The sequence below is a fragment of the Hemitrygon akajei genome, chromosome 7 (assembly GCF_048418815.1).
Source record: "Hemitrygon akajei chromosome 7, sHemAka1.3, whole genome shotgun sequence".
NCBI lineage: Eukaryota > Metazoa > Chordata > Chondrichthyes > Myliobatiformes > Dasyatidae > Hemitrygon > Hemitrygon akajei.
The window spans coordinates 147,142,140-147,162,396 of record NC_133130.1 but is presented as its reverse complement, the minus strand read 5'-3'; the positions used below and the strand labels follow the sequence as shown (position 1 = coordinate 147,162,396).

General features: G+C 41.3%; 1 protein-coding gene across 2 annotated transcripts in view; it reads right to left on the bottom strand.

The window, feature by feature from the left end:
• Nucleotides 1-20,257, bottom strand: part of abca2 (ATP-binding cassette, sub-family A (ABC1), member 2) — a 519,276-nt gene that overhangs the window by 126,726 nt on the left and 372,293 nt on the right. For both annotated transcript variants that reach the window (XM_073052214.1, XM_073052215.1), the window contains exons 24-27: nt 18,417-18,599; nt 14,902-15,077; nt 13,061-13,181; nt 7,354-7,635 (exon numbers count right to left, since the gene is read on the bottom strand). In XM_073052214.1, the coding sequence (XP_072908315.1) occupies nt 7,354-7,635; nt 13,061-13,181; nt 14,902-15,077; nt 18,417-18,599 (762 nt within the window). The remainder of the gene's footprint in view (nt 1-7,353; nt 7,636-13,060; nt 13,182-14,901; nt 15,078-18,416; nt 18,600-20,257) is intronic.

Below are 20,257 nucleotides of genomic sequence, written 5' to 3'. Positions count from 1 at the left end.
TTTCAAGCTTGAAAGCACAAAAGCTAATGCTAGAAATACACAAAAATTACTAGGGTGTTTAAAGAGACTCCCATCAGTTGGAAGGCCGTTGGCTTCATAATGGTTGAAAAACATTTATCTAATCCTTCACTTGCCATGAACTCCACTTCTCAGATGCACTCAACACAATTACAGGCTCTTCAAGCCCTCTGAGACTGTGCTTTCATTTACACTGATCCTTTACCAAGCCTATTTTATTTTCCCACCACCTCCCCTCACATTTGACCACGTAACTACAGTATAAGCAATTTACAGTGGCCAATTAGTTTACCAAATTACATCTCTTTGGAAACTGGGAAACCTATACAGTCACAGGCAGCACGTGGCAAACTCCACACACTGTAGATAGCATCAGAGGTCAAGATTGAATTTAAACCACTGGTACGGTGAGGTAACAACTCTAGCAGCTGCATCACTTTGCTACAGATTTGCAAATTACTGTTGCTTCTACATAGGACAGTATAGCACAGGAACAAGCCCTTCAGCCCAAAATGATGTCCCAAGTGAATTATAAAGGTATTTAAATGCTGAATTAAACTAAACTCTTCTGCCTGCACAATGTACATATACCTTCATTCACAGATCAAGGTGTCTATCTAAGAACCTCTTAAGAATCTCTATCATATCTGCCACTGCTGTCTGGCAGTGCATTCCAGGCACCCAGCACACTCTGTGTATGAAAAATCCCTGCCCTGCATCTTTCCTTTGATCTTAGCACCCCCACCCCCCGGTACCTTAAATACATACCCTCTGGAGACATTTTAAATCTGCAAAAAGAATACTGCCTGTCTGCCCTATTTAAGTCCCTTACAATCTTACAGAATTTGTACATAGTTCTATACCAGGTCTCCTCTCAGCCACACTGAAGAAAACAACTCCCAACTTTGTCCAACCTCTTCTTATAGCTCATGCCCTCTAATTGAGGCAGCACTGTGGGTAAATCTCTTCTGCACTCTCTTCAAAGCCTCCACATCCTTTCTACAACTGGACAATCAAAATTGAGCACAATACTCCATATACAGCCTAAACAGCTTTATAAAGCTGTTACATCACTTCCTGACTCTTGAACTTCGTCTTGGCTACTGAGGACAAACATGTCTTACACCTTCTTTACCACCACATCAATTTGTACAGCCACTTTCAGGGTGCTATGGACATGGACCCCAAAATTCATCTGTACATGAACAATTATGTGTCCTGCCATTAACTGTACAGTCCCTTTACCTTTGATATATCAATTCTCTTCTGCCACCACATCACCCCTTCCTTCTTGAATCTACAATGGATCTCCATCTCCAAACTGCATTACATGAGCACAATAAATCTTCTCTGTGTTGACCCTCATTAAGTTCCTTTTTACAAAAGAAGTACTGCAAATTTCACTTCAATTTTCAGGCTTCATCCACTGACATGTCAGAATGAAAATGCCAATTTACCAGCTTAAATTTAAACAAAATTATGCTATAACAGTAAGAATCCACCCTCCACTCACTACGGAGTTATAAACATCGTGTTATTGTTCAATTATAACACTGAACAATGCTTTGCATACAAATTCAAGTTTATTGTCTTTCAGCTGTACATATGTATACCGCCAAACGAGACAATGTTGCTCTAGACGAAGATTCACAATGCCGTACATATAACTCACAAACATAACACATAAAGTAATATAACTACAAATAAATTAACAAATAATAAGATGCATGTACAACATAATTTAGAAAACAAACAGAATAATGGTACTGGTGCTTATACGTGATGAAACCTAGGTGGCGATAGGGAGAATAATCTTGCAGTCCGAGAGAAGAAGCTGTTTCCCAACCTAACAATCCTCATCCTAATGCTACAGTACCTCCTGTCTGATGGTAAGGAGGGGGCGTCAAAGAGATTTTTGATGGATGGGAGGGATCATAGAAATGCCAAGGGCTCCTGATGGGTAGAAGTGATCCTCTCACCAGTTCTCACAATCCTTTGTAGAATCCTGGCATTCAGATACCTTGCAATTCCTGCACCAGACAAAGATGCAGCTGATCAGGACACTCTCAATGGCACTCCTGTAAAAGCTGGTTAAAATGGGGGTTGGAGTGGCAGAGCCTCACTTGCCTCAATCTCCTCAGGAAGTGTAGGTGCTGCTGTGCTTTTATTGATCAAAGAGGTGGGGTTGAGGGACCAAGTGAGATCGCTGAGTCTGTGCACTCCCAGAAACATGGTGCACCTAGCTCTCTCCACAGAGGAGCCATGTTTGTGCATGAGGAGTGCTCAGGCTGCACATTCCTGAAGTCCAGAATCATCTCTTTGGGTTTTGTCCACATTGAGACTTACGTGGTACTTGCATCATTCTACCAACTGCTTTACCTCCTCTCTATATGCTGTCCTGCCATCACTGTTAATGAGGCCAACCACTGTTATGTCATCAGCAAACCAGATGATTCAGTTTGAACTGGATCTAGCAATGCAGTCATGTGTCAGCAGAGTAAACAACTATGGGCTGAGCACACAGCCCTGGGGAGTGCCATTGCTCAGTGTGATGGAGCTAGAGATGCTTCTGTTAACAACAGACTGACTGTGGCCTTTCTGTTAAGGTCCAGGATCCAGTTACAGAGATTGGTGTTGAGACCCAACGAGGGCAATTTACTTACCAGCTTCTGGGGTACAATCACATGGAACTCAAGCTGAAATGATAAGCAAATGGAAAGGACCCAATGCAGCAGGAAGATGTAATTTAATGTGATCCAAAACCAGCTGCTCAAAGCTCTTCATTATTTTTGAGGTTAGTGCCATCGGACAGTAGTTGTTGAGTCAGGTTACTGTCTACTTGGGCATGGGATGATGGTGGCCACCTTGAAGCTCAAGGGGACAGTGGACTGTTCCAGAGAGCTGTTGAAGAGATCTGTTGGAACTCCAGCTAACTGGGCTGCACAGTCCTTCAGCACCCGGCCAGGTATGTTATCAGGCCCAGCAGCTATACGTGGGCTGACCCTGACTAGGACAAAATGAGTGCCTGCTCCTCAGGGGGATGGGGTGGGAGGGTCTCCCTTGAAAGCACATCATTCTGTGCATCAGATCACACATAAATGACATTCGGCATATCAGGAAAGAGAAACGTCATGTCATTGACGCACAGGATGGACTTGTATTCTGTTATGGTCTAAATGCCCTGCCACACACACATCGCAACCCCGATATCACAGAAATGACTGTATATTCTCTGTGAATAATCCTGCTTTGCCTTCCTGAAGATGCAGGAAATGCAGATCTTGCTGACCTGGGAGCTGTCTTATCTCCTGATCTGAAGTCACCAGCCTGATCTCTCAGCCGTGCCTGGGCCTCTGCTGTCAGCCTTAGCTTCTGGCTTGTCCTCACACAGATAAGTTTAATAACAATGATGTCCTCATTGCACTTCTCTGTGCAGCGAGTCACAGATCTCACACATTCATCTACGTTAATGTGATGGCCGTAGGTAGCCACCTCCTTGAACATTTTCCAGTCTGCGATTTCAAAATAGTCCTGTTATGCTGAGGTTGCTCCTCCTCGCCAGATCTTTATCTCCCACTGAACTTGCTTGACATGTTTAATCAGTGGTTAGCATGCAGGAATTAGCATAGTATCTGTGCTGACTGCCTGCCTTTTCATCACTGCCGGAGATGGAGTCTCTGAGCGGCCGATCGAAATGTTGCTTGCTGTGGCAGGCAGGGAGTCCTTGTTGGTGTCCCTCTCTTTCAATGAACGTCAGTGATATTGGCGGATGGCATTTTGGTTCTGCGTTTATGGACTGTGGACATTTTTCAGACTTATGGTTTTTATATGCTGAGTTTTTTTTTTAAATCGCCTGTTCCTTTTTCATTTTGTTGTGTGAGGGGAGGGGGATTGGGGGTTGATGTTTTGTGGGGGGGGGGAGGGGTTATTTTTCCGAGACGACGTTCCTGTTCTGTTTCGTGTGGCAGGAGGAGGGTTTTGGGGGTTGATGATCAGGATGCCATTCTTTTTTGTGCAGGGGTGTTGGGTTTGATGTTTCTCTCTGAGCAACTTTCATGTTCTTTGTTTCGTGGCTATCTGGAGAAGACAAATTTCAGAGTTGTATATGGATACATGTTTTGACAACAAATGATACACGAGCAAGAAGCAGCTTTGTATGTACCAGGGATGTTGGTATAAACCAGATCTGATGTGTTCAACCTCTGACTCTATATAAGACTTTTCTGAACCGGTCAGTAGTTTGATAGGAAAATGCTCCAGTACATTTGGAGCCAATTTTTATTGTGACCGCTTAATTTGTATCTCAGTAAAGTTTTACTTGCTTCATTTAAGGAGTTGGAAGTAAAGATTAATGACAAAGGTCTTGCTATTGAATACATCTTTTTGGAAGGATTCCCAGACTGTAGATGGGAGTACGGTGCTGTAGTATGTGAAATAAATGCTGCAGACTCAATGACCGTGTGACCCACATATCAGATATACAGGCCAGATTCTCTATTTTTACAGTGTCATGTGAGAACGCATTGAAAATGTTGAAAACATTGGCCACTTATAACAACCATGGGTGAAGCAACATGAAATACAACTTCACTGAGGAGATTATCAGAACTATTTAAAAAGTTTTTTAAAAATCAAATGTATGCAAAGCTGTGGGAAAAGAACAGGAAAGGTGAGGCAAATTAGTTCTTTAAAACAACAAGCACTGTATCCTTCTGTGCTATCGGATTATCAAAATCATCAGATAGCAAAATTACATTGAAGTTGTAGTAAACAGCAGCACATTGGCCAACATCTAAAAAGCTCTGATACCAGAGTATAAAGAAAGCAGCGATATTAAATACCAAATAAAAAACAGAAAAGGGTGAAAAAAACTCAGCAGATCTGGTGGAACCTGTGAAGAAACACAACATTTTGGTTCAACTGTCTTCAACCTGAAATGTTAACTCACTTGAGTTATTATTTTACTTCTTGGATAGCGTGATAGAATAATCTCCTAAAGTAGGAAATTCCTATAATAGACAATAGACAGTAGGTGCAGGAGTAGGCCATTCGGCCCTTCTAGCCAGCACCAGCATTCACTGTGATCATGGCTGATTCATACACAATCAGTACCCCGTTCCTGCCCTCTCCCCATATCCCTTGACCCCGCTATCTATAAGAGCTCTATCTAACTCTCTCTTGAATGCATCCAGAGACTTGGCCTCCACTGCCTTCTGGGGCAGAGCATTCCACATATCCACCACTCTTTGGGTGAAAAAGTTTTTCCGCATCTCTGTTCTAAATGGCCTACCTTTTATTCTTAAACTGTGGCCTCTAGTTCTGGACTCACCCATCAGCGGGAACATGCTTCCTGCCTCCAGCGTGTCCAATCCCTTAATAATCTTATATGTTTCAATAAAATCCCTTCTCATCCTTCTAAATTCCAGTGTATACAAGCCCAGTCGCTCCAATCTTTCAACATATGACAGTCCCGCCATTTCAAGAATTAACCTTGTGAACCTACGCTGCACACCCTCAATAGCAAGAATGTCCTTCCTCAAATTTGGAGACCAAAACTGCACACAATACTCCAGGTGGGGTCTCACCAGGGCCCTGTACAGCTGCAGAAGGACCTCTTTACTCCTATACTCAATTTCTCTTGTTATAAAGGCCAGCATGCCATTAGCTTTCTTCACTGCCTGCTGTACCTGCATGCTTGCTTTCATTAACTGATTTACAAGAACACCTAGATCTCATTGTACATCCCCTTTTCCTAACTTGACTCCATTTAGATAGTAATCTGCCTTCCTGTTCTTGCCACCAAAGTGGATAACCTCACATTTATCCACATTAAACTGCATCTGCCATACATTTGCCCACTCACCCAACCTGTCCAAGTCACCCTGCATTCTCATAACATCCTCCTGACATTTCACACTGCCACCCAGCTTTCTGTCATCAGCAAATTTGCTAATGTTACTTTTAATCCCTTCATCTAAATCATTAATGTATATTGTAAACAGCTGCAGTTCCAGCACCGAACCTTGCGGTACCCCACTGGTCACAGCCTGCCATTCCGAAAGGGACCCGTTAATCACTACTCTTTGTTTCCAGTCAGCCATCCAATTTTCAATCCATGTCAGTACTCTGCCCCCAATACCATGTGCCCTAATTTTGCACATTAATCTCCTATGTGGGACTTTATCAAAAGCTTTCTGGAAGTCCAGGTATACTACATCCACTGGCTCTCCCTTGTCCATTTTCATAGTTACATCCTCAAAAAACTCCAGAAGATTAGTCAAGCATAATTTTCCCTTCATAAATCCATGCTGACTTGACTGATCCTTCTGCTATCCAAATGTGTCGTAATTTCCTCTTTTATCATTGACTCCAGCATCTTTCCCACCACTGACATCAGGCTAACCGGTCTACAATTCCCTATTTTCTCTCTCCCTCCTTTCTTGAAAAGTGGGACAACATTAGCCACCCTCCAATTGCAACATTATTGCAACAGAGATACATTGACTCAAAAACAAAAGAATTTCTGCAAATGTTGGAAATTTAGAAAAAGAAGCAGAAAATGCTGGAAATTCAGGACAGCAAACTGCTCTTCAAATCTTTGCTCAATCAATTAGAAAATCATCTCTGTATTCAATTCTACATGTAATATACAGCTTCATGTTACAAAAAAAAGAATGAAATAAGTTGTGTCAGAATCAAAATCAGAACCAGGTTTATTATCACCAATACATGCCGTGAAGTTTGTTGTCTTTGTGGCAGCAGTACCACCTAATACATAATAGAAAAAATGTGAAATGCAGTTATATACATACATACATACACACACACTCTAAATAGTTAAATAAGTAGTGCAAAAATAGAAATAAAAAATAGAGAGGTAGTGTTCATGGGGTCAATGTCAATCCAGTAATCGGATGGCAGAGAGGAAGAGGATGTTTTTGTATCATTGAGTGTACCTCCTTCCTTTTGTAAACAATTATGTACAATTGCTTTCATTCATGAACCTTAAATAAAGAAACCTCCACTGAAGCAGTCATATACCCAACTTGGAGTTAACTTAAGCATGAATTTAGCATCGATACCTAGGTTGCTCCTGCAAAAAAAGATTTGGTTCAGTTTATCAGCTACAGTTAGAGTTGAGATGGGGCTTAAAGAAATTAAAAATGGACTAACTCTACTTGAGGAACTTTTCTTGATCTTACACATTTATCTGTGAATGCAAGTTGCTGGAGTCCTTAAACCAGAAGTCAAATAGAGAACAGTTGTTTGCTTGGTGATTTTTCAGCTCCAGAAAACACAAGGTACTATTGACATTTTCAGTGGTTATCCACATACCTTGTAAACTGAGATTGTCTGGATCAGTCGAGTTATCAAAGAGAGGCGTGTAGTCTCCATAGAATTCAGAATAACCACCCATTTCATCGCCTCGAACGGAACCAACTGAGGAGGAAGAGTGGACAGACGTCTGGGACTGGCTGAGTGTAGCACATGTGACCAAATTGCTCACATTCACGTTCATCTGGCGTGAGCTTTCTTTAGGAGGGGTGTCTTTGTGTCGGCCGTTTCTCTGGTCTGTCTGTGGTGTCGGTATTCCCTCCTTCCCCGAATCTTTGTCATCTTGAAAAAAAGAAACAAAAACATATTCTGTGTATTTTGAAATACGTGAAATATTTTCACCTATCCTGAAGCTTTGTTAAGTCTCTGATTGCCTTTGAAACTTACCTAACTTCCCATGGGAGGGGGTTCAAATTCAATTTCGTTCTTGTCATAGGCAGATATTGTTGGGGTATAAAGACCATAACAATTTGCTTTTTGCAGCAGCACAGTACATTACAAACATGACAAAGTTAAATTTAAATTAGCTTAAATAAATTGTGGAGCAGATTCGACAGGCCAAATGGTCCAATTCTGCTCCTGTATCTTACAGTCTTAAATTATACATAATTGTAAATGTTACAATTAAATATTAGATGGGAAATGAGATATTGCCCCACGAAACTGAAGTATTCCCTCCCTACTTTTGCATTCAGTTTTTGAAGCAATAATCTACAATAATTACTGATCATTTTATTACTGTTCCACGTAGCAAGATAATAGCGAAAAGTTTTTGTTTGCATGCCATCTAGACAGACCATTGTGTACACAAGTACATTGAGGTAGTACAAAAGAAAAGCAAAACACAGAGTGTAGTGTTACAATTACAGAGAAAGGGCAGTGCAGATAGAAAATAAGGTGTAAGGACCAGAACAAGGAAGATTGACAGATCACGAGTTTATCTCTATCATACAAAATGTCCATTCAACAGTCTTATAACAGTAAGGCAAAAGCTGTCTTTGTACCTGGTAGTTCAAAGTTTAACGTTTATTTATAATCAAAGTATGAAATATACAACCTTGAGATTCGCCTGCTTACAGGCAGCCACAAAACTAAGAAGTCTCAAAAGAGCCAATTTTTAAAAAGACAACATGCAGAGAAAGAGTAAAAAATTGCGCAAACAATAAAGTAAGCAAATAGCTTCAGAACTGAAGTTTTACAGAGGACACAGTGCAGATAGAGCAGACCACAGCCTCAGTTTATAACAAAGCTGAGTAAACATGATGAACGCGTGATGGTATATGATCCCAAGATTTTGTATCTTCTGCCTGATTGGATAAAGGAAACAAGAACGTGGGGTGGGAGGGGACCATGGCTATGTTGGCTGTTTTACCAGAGGAGAGAGAAGTGTAGATGGAAACAATGGAAAGGAGGCTGCTTTTTTTTGTGATGGGCTGAGCTACATTCATAACTCTCTAAAATTTCTTGTGGTCTGGGGCAGACTAATTGCCTGCCCAGGCAGTGATGAAGATGGCTAAGATGCCTTCAATGGTGCATCCCTAAACAATGGTGAGATTCATGTTTGCTTTACCAATTGTTTGCATATATGCCTTTTGCAAAACGTGCACTGACAACCAGATCTCCTTAACCCTAATGCACCCCAAAGCTCAGCAATCTCTCACCTTTTAGACAATAAGCTTTTTATATAAGAACCTACTACAGTGGTTAGGGTTAGGGTTAGGTAAATAGGAGCAGTTTCCATTAGAGGCTGGTTCAAGGGCTCAGAGACAAATGGCTTTCTTCCATGGCATTGTGATCAAATGGTTAAATTAGACACCTGAAATACAAATCATTGCTCTATTACAGAGTTAACAATATCAAAAATAAAAATAGCCACTCCTTAAAAAATCTCTCAAGAGAAGGTTAAAATCCTGTCTCTTAATGTTGAAAGCTATATCCGTGTTTTCAATTAGTATCTTCGATCTCAAAATCTTAGTGAACTTGGCACAGCAAATAACCTAACTCCATAACGTGGAAGGAGGTGTGACCAGTACAAATGACCAGTTACACCTGAAACTGAGGGGGACCAATATTCTCGTGGGCAGGTTTGTTAGAGCTGTTAGGGACGGTTTAAATTCATTTGGCAGAGGGTTGGGAACTGGAGTGAAATAGGATGGATGGTAAAAAAAAACCAAAGACAGCGTGCAGTCAGACTGTAAGGAAGGGCAGGCGGATGCTAGGACAAAATTGCAACCAGCAGGGTGAGTATCAATCAGTGCATTAGGAATGCAGAATCAAAAAGGGAAGAAAATATAGTACTCAAAGTATTAGATCTCAATACATGGAGCATAAGCAGCAAAGTGGATGATCTAGTTGCACTATTACAGATTATCAGGTATGATGTGGCCATCACCGAACCATCACTCAAGGACAGTTGTCCAAGATTACAGCTTGTATCCGAGGAATAGGAACATAGGCTGGGGGTGGGGGGTGGGGTACTGTGGCTCTGCTGGCAAAGAAGGGCATCAAATCAGTAGAAAAATGTGACATAGGATCAGAAGATGTTGAATCCTTGTGGACGGAGTTCAGAAACTGCAAGGGTAAAAGGACCCTGATGGCAGTGGGTGTTATGTAATAAACCAGAGGAGATTAGGAAGCTTAAGGTAAAAGAACCCTTAGAAGGCAATGAAGACAGTATGATTGAGTTCTACTTGAAATTTGAGAGGGAGAACGTAAAGTCTGATTTAGTAGTATTTCAGTGGAGTATAGTGGTATGAGAGAGGAGTTGGCCAAAGTAAATTGGAAGGAGATGCAGGCAGGGATGACAGCAGAACAGCAATGGCATGAGTTTCTGGGAAAAATGAGGAAGGTGCAGGATAGATAAGAAGATTGATGGAGGGGCAGGTAGTGTTGAGAAAACAGGTAGGCTGCAGAAGTACTTAGAGTAGAAGAATAGACAAGAAAGTGGCAAATTAAATACAGTGTTGGAAAATGCATGGTCATGCATTTTGGTGGAAGAAATAAATGTGTAGACTATTTTCTAAATGGGGAGAAAATCCAAAAATCTGAGTTGCAGAGGGACTTGGGAATCCTTGTGCAGAATACCCTAAAGGTTAACTTGCAGGTTAAATTGGTGATGAGGAAGGCAAATGCAATGTTAGCATTCATTTCAAGAGGTCTAGAATACAACAACAGGGATGTGAAGCTGAGGCATTATTAGGCACTAGGGAGGCCTCACCTTGAGTAGTGTCAACAGTTTTGGGCTCCTCATCTAACAAAAAATGTGCTGGCATTGAAGAGGGTTCAGAGGAGGTTCACAAGGATGATTCTGGGAATGAAAGAGTTATCATACAAGGAAAGTTTGATGACTCTGGGTCTGTACTCACTGGAATTTAGAAGGATAAGGGACGATCTCACTGGAACCTATCAAATGTTGGAAGGCCAAGACAGAATAGATGTGGAAAGGATGTTTCCCATGGTGGGGAAGTCTAGGACAAGAGGGCAAAGCCTCAGGATAGAGGGGTGTCCATTTAAAACAGAGATGCAGAGAAATTTCTTTAGCCAGATGGTGGTGAATTTGTGGAATTTAATACCACAGGTAGTTGTGGAGACCAGGCCAGTGGGTGTAGTTAAAGCAGAAATTGATAGGTTCTTGATTGGACATGGCATCAAAGGGAGAAGGCCAAGCAGTGAGGCTGAGGGAAGAAAGGATCAGCCATGATTGAACGGCAGAGCAGACCTGATGGGCCAAATGGCCTAATTCTGCTTCTTTGGTTTTTGGGTTAAACTGTTAATGGGGGAGGGGGAGCTCACTCAATGGTGTAAACTCTACAACTAAGCCAATCTGATGATATCCCTAATATGTGGAATTATTGTGAAGGCCAGTGTTCACAGTATGCACAGAAAGCCAGAATTATCATATTGAATTTTTTAAAGAACTACCATGCAGCCTCAAAGCACCTGTCACAAACTTTACATTTTCACAGATGTTAATGTCAGAAGTGACTTTAGGATATCCCAAAAATCACCTAATGCATCTAAGCTTCCACATCGACGTACTTCCATATCCCATGGTATTCAAAGCAGATTTCAAACTGTTACACTGGGAAGCCTTACTGAAATTTATGCCAAATATTATATACACATTATACTGTAATTACCAGCTCCATGTATCCATTAAATTGCTGAACTGGATATTTTACATGGTTGTAGAGGAAACAAGAGGAAATATTAGACTAATATATTTTGCATATGCACATGACTCATCTCTTATAAACCCACTCCTGCTCTGTATTTTAGAGTCATAATCATAGAAAAGTACAACACAGAAACAGGCCCTTTGGCCCATCTAGTACATGCTGAACCATTTAAACTGCTTAGTCCCATTGACCTGCACAGGAAGTATAGCCCTCTATACCTCTACAATCCATGTACCTATCCAAACGTATCTTAAATGTTGAAATCAAGGTCGTATGCAGCATTTGTGCTGGCAGCTCGTTCCATACTCTCCTGACCGTCTGAGTGAAGCAGCTTCCCCTCATGTTCCCCTTAAACTTTTCACCTTTTACCCTTAACCCATGACCTCTGGTTCTCGTCCCACCCAACCTCAGTAGAAAAAGCCTGCTTGCATTCACTCTATCTATATCCCTCTATCAAATCTCCTCTCAGTCTTCTATGTTGCAAGGAATAAAGTCCTAATCTATTCAATGACTCCCTTGAAGGCAGGTCCTCCAGATCTGGCAGCATCCTTGTAAATTTTCTCCTTACTCCTTCAACCTTATTTACATCTTTCCTGCAGGCCAGCGATCAAAACTACACACAGTACTCCAAATTAGGCCTTACCAATGTCTTATACAACTTCAACATAACCTCCCTACTCCTGCACTCAATACTTTGATTTATGAAGGCCAATGTGCCAAAAGTTTTCTTTACAACCCTATCTACCTGCCTAATAAAATTTTACATTTTATTAAAGGTCTTCTGAGTAAGGCCACTTCTGAAAGATGGCACTCCCAACATTCCACATTCCCTCTACATAGAACACTGGAGCCTGAATCCAAGCCTTCTCATTCATAGATGTGTCTATTACTGGTGATACACAACAGATTCAGTGGCTCGCAATACAATGCCTCTTGGTGGCCTCTTACAGAGTGGTGAAAACTGGAACACTGAGCAAAGTTGGTCAGAGACATGTTGAGTCATAAAAGGCTGCCCCCTCCACTGAAGTAGATGAACTCAACCTGTATTTTGTGCCTCGCAGCACGAGAGTTTTCACTCTAGTTGCTGTTCACATAGCCCTGGGAACACACAGGCCAACGTGGCTTTAAAATTTGCTGGAGAGCCCCACCTTTTCAGAACCCCAAAACGCTGACTCACAAGAATGCTGGTTATGGAAAAGTGGGTTGTGGTCAAAGGTTCAAAGTTAACAGAACCCAATGTGATCAAAAGTCTTCAAGCGAGCAGTGAAAGCAAGCAAGGAACATTGAAATTAAATATCATAACACTCATTGGATCATGGACTTGATTGTCCCAGTCTTAAATATCCCGGAAAGAATTGTGAATCATTTATTGTATGAAAGGTTCTTTATAAATACATAACATTATTGCATTGTGTATTTGGAGCCCAAACTGGCTTCTGACAACCAACTTCTGTTGGTCAATGACAAAGGGAGACTTAAGAATCAGCAAAAATAAAAGTTACTCTTGGCTTTATTTCTTTGCTCCCTACCTATGTCACTGTTCTCCAAGGACTGATCTTCTTCAGAAACTTTCAAGAAAACCTCCTCTAATGTAGTGTCCATTAGACCAAAGCTAGTCAAATTCAGGTCTTCCAGGTTCAGATCGAGGGCCTGCAATATAAAAACATCAATTCATTCACAAATCTGACATCTGGGGTTCCCAACATTTTTTATGCCATGGATCAATACCATTAAGCAAGGGGTCTGTGGACCCCAGGTTGAGAACTCCTGTCCTACATCACTTTTTCCACTGTTGTCACTCTCTAATTGCTCCAGGTGACCATATATCCTTGTATACTGGTTACACCCATGGTCACCCTGATTTTACCCTATCATCCTTCCCTCAGCTTACCAGGCTTGTTTTTGTGTTTTTTTCCCCCAGTTCTTACTCAGAGCTTTTAACCTGAAATACTGATTGTTTTTTTTTTCTCTCTCACAGGTGTGGCTTGAACCTGCTGAGTACTTCCATTTTCTGTTATTATTTCATTTTACTCAGTCTCCCTATGATCTTCTTTAATGAAATCCTTCAGTCAGAATGGAGCTGCCAGCAAGGGGTTGCATCTGTTCGATCCTTGCCTTGTGTTAGTTTGTTACAGAGCCTGCCAATGGGGTGTTGTTATGAAGCAGACTACTCTGGCACAACAGCTCAAATTGAAATTTCAGGCCATGAAGATATTGAGACTTGGAAACACTCACATTTGGATTCATTTCATTATTTTTTTCTTCTATCGTTTACCATCCACTTTACATTTCTGTGTTGTAATGTGACTTGGTCTAGGCTAGGGCAACATTAAACTCAAAGTGTATAGTATGGAATAGCTAAGCATTCTATCAAAACCAGCTTGCATCATTATAAAGGGGCCGGTGACCCACAGTCCATGAACAGTGCAGCAAAGACTATGAATTTCAGCAAACATACTTAAAAACTCCAATATTGTCAGCTAACAAAAGAGTAATTGTGCATTACTTAAATATTCTTAAAACTGAAAAATATTAAAAATTAAGTTTTAGCTTAAAAAATTAATAGAAGTGTCATTAATGTCTGAATATTTGCAAATTTCAGACATTCACAGTACTTGATTACTCTGCTGAGTAGGAGCAACACACACAACATTCTGGAAGATCTCAGCAAGTCAGGCAGCATCTATGGAGGGGAATAAGCAGTCTTCTGTTTAGAAAGGAGCTGCTTGCAAATCTCACAAAGGCCACAATACAAGTGATTGATCTTCATAACATTTGTCCCTGTCATCCTCCCTGTTAAAGTCATAGAAAAGTACAGCACAGTAACAGACACTTCAGCCCATCTGATCTGTGCATACTATTTAAATTACCCACTCCTATCGACCTGCACTGGGACCATAGCCCTCCATACCACTACCATCCATGTTCCTATCCAAACTTCTCTTAAACGTTGAAATCGAGCTAGCATTCACCACTTGCACCGGCAGCTCGTTCCACACTCTCATGACCCTCTGAGTGAAGAAGTTTCCCCTCATGGTCCCCTTAAGCTTGTCACCTTTAACCCACAAACTCTAGTTGTAGTTCCACCCAAACTCAGTGGAAAACCCTGTTTGCATTTACCCTATCAGTGCAGATATATTATTTATCTTGTATAAATCTGATGGACAAGAGCCTGTGCATAGAAAATGCCCTGAAACACAATGAATGACGTATTGTTATATCCTGCCTGCAGCCGCTTCACAACCTGGAAAGGATAACGAAAGAGAAACATCCTGGGGACAAAAGGGAAAAAGTAAATGAAACAGCTCATTAAGCTTTACTTAGAAATTTCATTTCATTATAAGGACTAGAAAATACAAAAGATTGTTACCTGGAAAAGTCTCTCAAAGCATCCCTTTTTCACAGCTTCTGAAGGCAGAATGTAAGATATCTCTGTGTTCGTATCTGAGACCAAGATGGTGGACACCACGTACTTCTTAATAAACTGGGTGACCTTGGATTCCAAGCAGGCAGAATGCAACGAAGGACTGAGTTCTTGTCCAGAATCTAAAAGATACACAATGCAAAATAGACAATCAGATAGATTGTAAGTTTTAGGCTCATTTAACAAGCCGAGTATACAGTGAGGGATAAAGTGGGGGAGCAGGAAAATGGAGGGAACAGGGAGGTGAACTGGTAGGTGATGGGAGGAGGGGTGGGGAAGAGATTCCAAAGAATGATTGATTGCAAAGGTTGGTTTCTTCCGAATCCTGACAGAAGTAAGAGGTAGAGAAAATATGACCACCTTGCACCATGGCAACGGGGCTACCAATTGGTTTACATCTGTAGGAAAATCCTTGGCAGGGTTCTATCTAGTGCCCTACCCATGTATATAGTAACATTAGCCTCTAATATATCCCAGTTTGTTATCCAGGCTTCCAATGTGGGAAGCTGCTTGGAGCATTATGCAAAAGGTCATCTCCTTAGGCAGATTGTTCACTTGTCTCTGATCAACCAGGAGTCCAGACCATTTCTCCCAATTGATTTCTACAGAGGATATGGTGGAAAATTCCTGTACACTCCTCTCACACATGACTGCACCTGAGCAATCACAATGTCAGGTTTGCCAATGACACGACAGAGAGCTCAAGGCCTATAACCTCAGGCATGTAACCTCTTACAGACAATAGACAATAGGTGCAGAAGTAGACCATTCGGCCCTTCAAGCCTGCACCGCCATTCTGAGATCATGGCTGATCATCTACTATTAATACCCGGTTCCTGCCTTGTCCCCATATCCCTTGATTCCCCTATTCATAAGATACCTATCTAGCTCCTTCTTGAAAGCATTCAGAGAATTGGCCTCCACTGCCTTCCGAGGCAGTGCATTCCAGACCCCCACAACTCTGGGAGAAGATGATTTTCCTTACCTCTGCCCTAAATGACCTACCCCTTATTCTCAAACCATGCCTTCTGGCACTGGACTCTCCCAGCATCTGGAACATATTTCCTGCCTCTATCTTCTTCAATGTCAACAAGACAAAGGAGATGGTTATTGATTCAGGAGAAGTTGCACCACTCACAGCCCCTTTTACGTCAGCAACACAGCAGTGGAAACCGCGAGCAGTTTCAAACTCCTGAGAATACATGTCTCGCACAATCTCTCAGGTCCCAGAAGACATTGTACACAATCAGGAAAGCTCACTAATGCCTCTGCTTTCTGTGGAGGCTGTAGAGAGCTGGACTATGCACATCTATACTGCTGTCATTCCATAGATGCACAGTAGTGAGCATCCTAACATACTGCACCTCTACATGGTAGGAAAACTGCACTGTGGTGGATAGGAAGGCTCTACAACAGGTAGCCAAAACTGCTCAACACATCACTGGCACCAGCCTACCAGACATCAAGGACATCTGTACTGTAAGGTGCCAGAAGAGGGCCAGGAACATCATGAAGGATCCCACACAACTGTTCACGGATTGTTTATCCCACTCCCATTAGGAAGGAAGCCACACTGCGCCCATACCATCGTGGCAGAAGAGAAGATCATGGTCCGACATGTCTGAATGGGAATGGGATAGGAATTAATATGGTTGGCCACCAGGAGAGCCAGCTTTCAGCAGATGGAACGGAAGTGTTCGACAAAGAAGTCCCCTAATTTAGGCAGAGTTTCCAATGTAGAGGCCGCATTGGGAACATCTGATGTACTGCACTTGATTCACAGGTGAAGTGTTGCCTCATCTGGAAGGATCTTTTGGAGTTCCAAATGGAGGTGAGGGACAAGAACAATGACCAGCAGTAGCAGTTCTGCCACTTGCAGGTATAAGTCTCAGGAGGGAGGTTGGTGAGGAGGGATGAATGGACAAGGGAATCACAGAGTTGCGATCCCTGCAGAAAGCAGGAAATGGGGGGTGGGGTGGGGTTAAGAGGTAAAGATGTGTTTGGTATTAGGGTCCCATTGAAGATGGCAGAAGTTGTGGAGAATGATATGTTGAATGTGGAGGCTCATGGGTATTACAAGAAGACAAGAAAAACTCTATCCCTGTTAAGGTAGCAGGAAGGTAGGGTCAGCATGCAAGTACGGGAAATGGAGATGTGGGTGAGGGCAGCATCAGTGGTGAAGGAAAGGAAACCCCAGTTTTTGGAGGAGGACTCTGGGAAAGGAAAGCCTTATCCTGGGAACAGATGTGTGCAGACAAAGGAACAGAATGGCATTTTTCCAGAAGACAGGGTGGGAAGTGGTATAGTTAGGATCACCGAGGAAATCGGTACGTTCATAAAATATATTAGTAGACCATTTGTCTCCAGGGATAGAGAAAGAGAAATCATGAAAGGGGAGGGAGGTGTCAGAAATGAACCAAATTAATTTAAGGGTAGGACAGAAGTTGGAGGCAAAGTTGATGAAATTGACAAGCTCAGTGCAGGTTCATGAAGCAAACACCAAACAACCTTGAATCTAGAGGATAAAATCCCTCTTGATAATAACCTGAGTGAATTAGTTGCACTCAACAGTTATGTCCTCTTGCTCTCAACTCCTGGCATCTCTGGTTCAACATCAAACATTAGCTATTTCTGCAGGATTCACTTAAAGGTCCACTCAATAAATTAAATTATCACAATTAAAACAGAGAGACTTTAATCTGATGCCACCTTGATGATCTTTGAATACAAACCGCAAATCAAAATACTGTTGTCCATACATAAATTCCTGTCAAAACATAAATCTGTCATGCAAATTGACTTCTATCCAATTACACAAATTAAAATATGCACAGAATGGTTTTGAATAGCATAAAAAATCTGTGGCAACAGTTAGGCAGAATTTTCAAAATAATAACAAGTTGCAGATGTTAAAAATGTGAACTACTTCCAGATTTTTTTTTTTGTTTTTATATCTAAGTATTCAGTGTTCCCATTTGGAGAATGTAGAGGAAATAGATCATGACTTTAGTCAGTGTTCAAAGCTGATACCACGTCATGCAGCCATTTTGGCGCACAATACCCCAGCCAACATTTGTTCTTGATCTCATCTTGTCAAAGCAGGAAGAAGCAAATACTTATAATTGCATTGTTGGATTTGGTTCAGAGTTTCAATGGTTAGAGGCAAAAATGCTTGGCATTGAAAACTTAATTTCTGCACTTCATAACTGCCTTGCATTCTGGAAGTCATAGTGTTCTAGAGCTGTACAGTACAGAAACTAGCTATCTGAGCCACCACATTCATGATGACCATCTACACTAATCCCATTGACTAGCACTTCATTCACATCCTACTAAGTTCTAGCAATTCAGTGCACCAGAATACCAAGAATATAATTGCCACAGTGGCAGTAAGCAGCATTATTGCAGTGTCCTATCAGTGAAGAATCACCGCCAAACACATGAAAAATTCAGCGACAAACCTGAGTTACTTTGTGATTCAGGTTGTTTCTTCACCACAGTCAGTTTGTAGCCATCTCCATAAGTACTTTTGAGAAACAGAGGTGACCCACAGCACTTTAACTTCCCATGTGAAATTATTGCAATGCGATCGCCAAGGAGGTCAGCTTCGTCCATGTAATGTGTGGACAGAAGGATTGTCCGGCCTGCAAACATTAAAAGATTGGAATCATCTTTACTGATGGATGCTGTTAACAGAGAAACTTCTGAAAATCAACTTGTAACTTTGAAAGATTGTAGTCATCTTAAATACGACATGCATTTAAATTGTGCCTTTAATGCAATTAAACATGCACAGTATCATTAAATGAGATTTGATTCTGAGCCAGCTGGCCAAATGTTTGGTATAAAGCCTGAATTTTAAGGAACATCTTAAATGGAAGAGGTAATGGGGCATTATCTTCTTCACCAATAATAAAGCAAAAAAAAATGCTGAAAACATTTCACATTCCATCATCTGGCTTGTTTTAAATTTTCAAAGACATCTTAACACTTCAGGTTATCAAATACTGCTTATATAGTGATCCATTACTTTAATCACTCTGCTTCTTCCATTTTTTCTCAATTTCAATTAAAACATGGAAAATAGTTAACATTTTTAAACTCAAGAAATTTACGACAGGTTGCGTTCTAATTTGAGTCTCAAGTGACTGCTGATACTGGAATCTGGAGCAACAGTGCTGTGGGAGCTCAGCAGGTCAGACAACATCTTTGGGAGGGTAACAGCCAGGCAAGCCCAGCTGAAAGATCTCAACCTGAAACAGGAGCCATCTGTTTGCCTCCTTAGACGCTGCCTAATCCATTGAGTTTCTCCAGCACTTTGTGTGTGCTTCTGTTCAAAGCTGGTTGGTACAATGATCATCATGAGGGGTTGGTCCTTTAGTGAGCGCAGTTTTGATGAAGGGTCTTCAACTTGAAATGTTAACTCTTCTTCTCTTTCCATGGATGTGGTGAGACTGCTGAGTGTTATTGGCTTTATTCCCCCCAGTTACCGACCTACATAGGTTTACAGTCCAGCAATGTTTTGATACTATTATTCTTACTTCAGACCATCCAATTACTTTATTTCTCCTTCATCCATCCTCCATGGTGGCAATGCTAATTCTTTATAAGTCTCCAATTCTACCATTGTGTCTTCCCAGTTTTCATCGTAGCAATAATGGCACCTACACCTTTGGTTAACTCTTTCCCCAGATCTAAAATTTCCTAATTTAATTTTTATTTCTACCTCTTCTGATTTAAATCGTTCCTTAAAATCTAGTCCTTTAACCAAGTATTTGGCTATCTGCCCTAATGTCTAGATCAGCCTCAAATCCCATTTAATTATACTCTGGATGCTTTACCTCATGAAACATATAATATTAATAGATACTGTTATCATTTGATTACGTTGGCATCCTGGCAGATATACCATTGAGCTATACTTTGCAATTTTCATAACATTATCTTAGACTACATGAAATTTGATGTTGCTACAACATTATGTTTCATTGCTGACCTAGACATCCCTGTCACTCACTTATATGAGTGACCTTCTGTTTAAGAAATTCTGTGTGATTAGGGCTAATTTGTTTCCACACTGGTTCTGCAGATTCTGAGGTGATTGATAAGGCCAGTGTGGAAATGGGTAACGTAGGAGGTGTCTTATAGGGCATATAGTTTACGAGGTGGCACGCTCTTTAAACCATTAGTGCACAACTTCTCTATGCTTCTCATCCATGGGTTTTAATTCCTCATCCAAAACGCTCGCTCTCCAAAGGTCAGAGATTACTGACACAGAAACTGCCTTTTGAGCTCAATCACA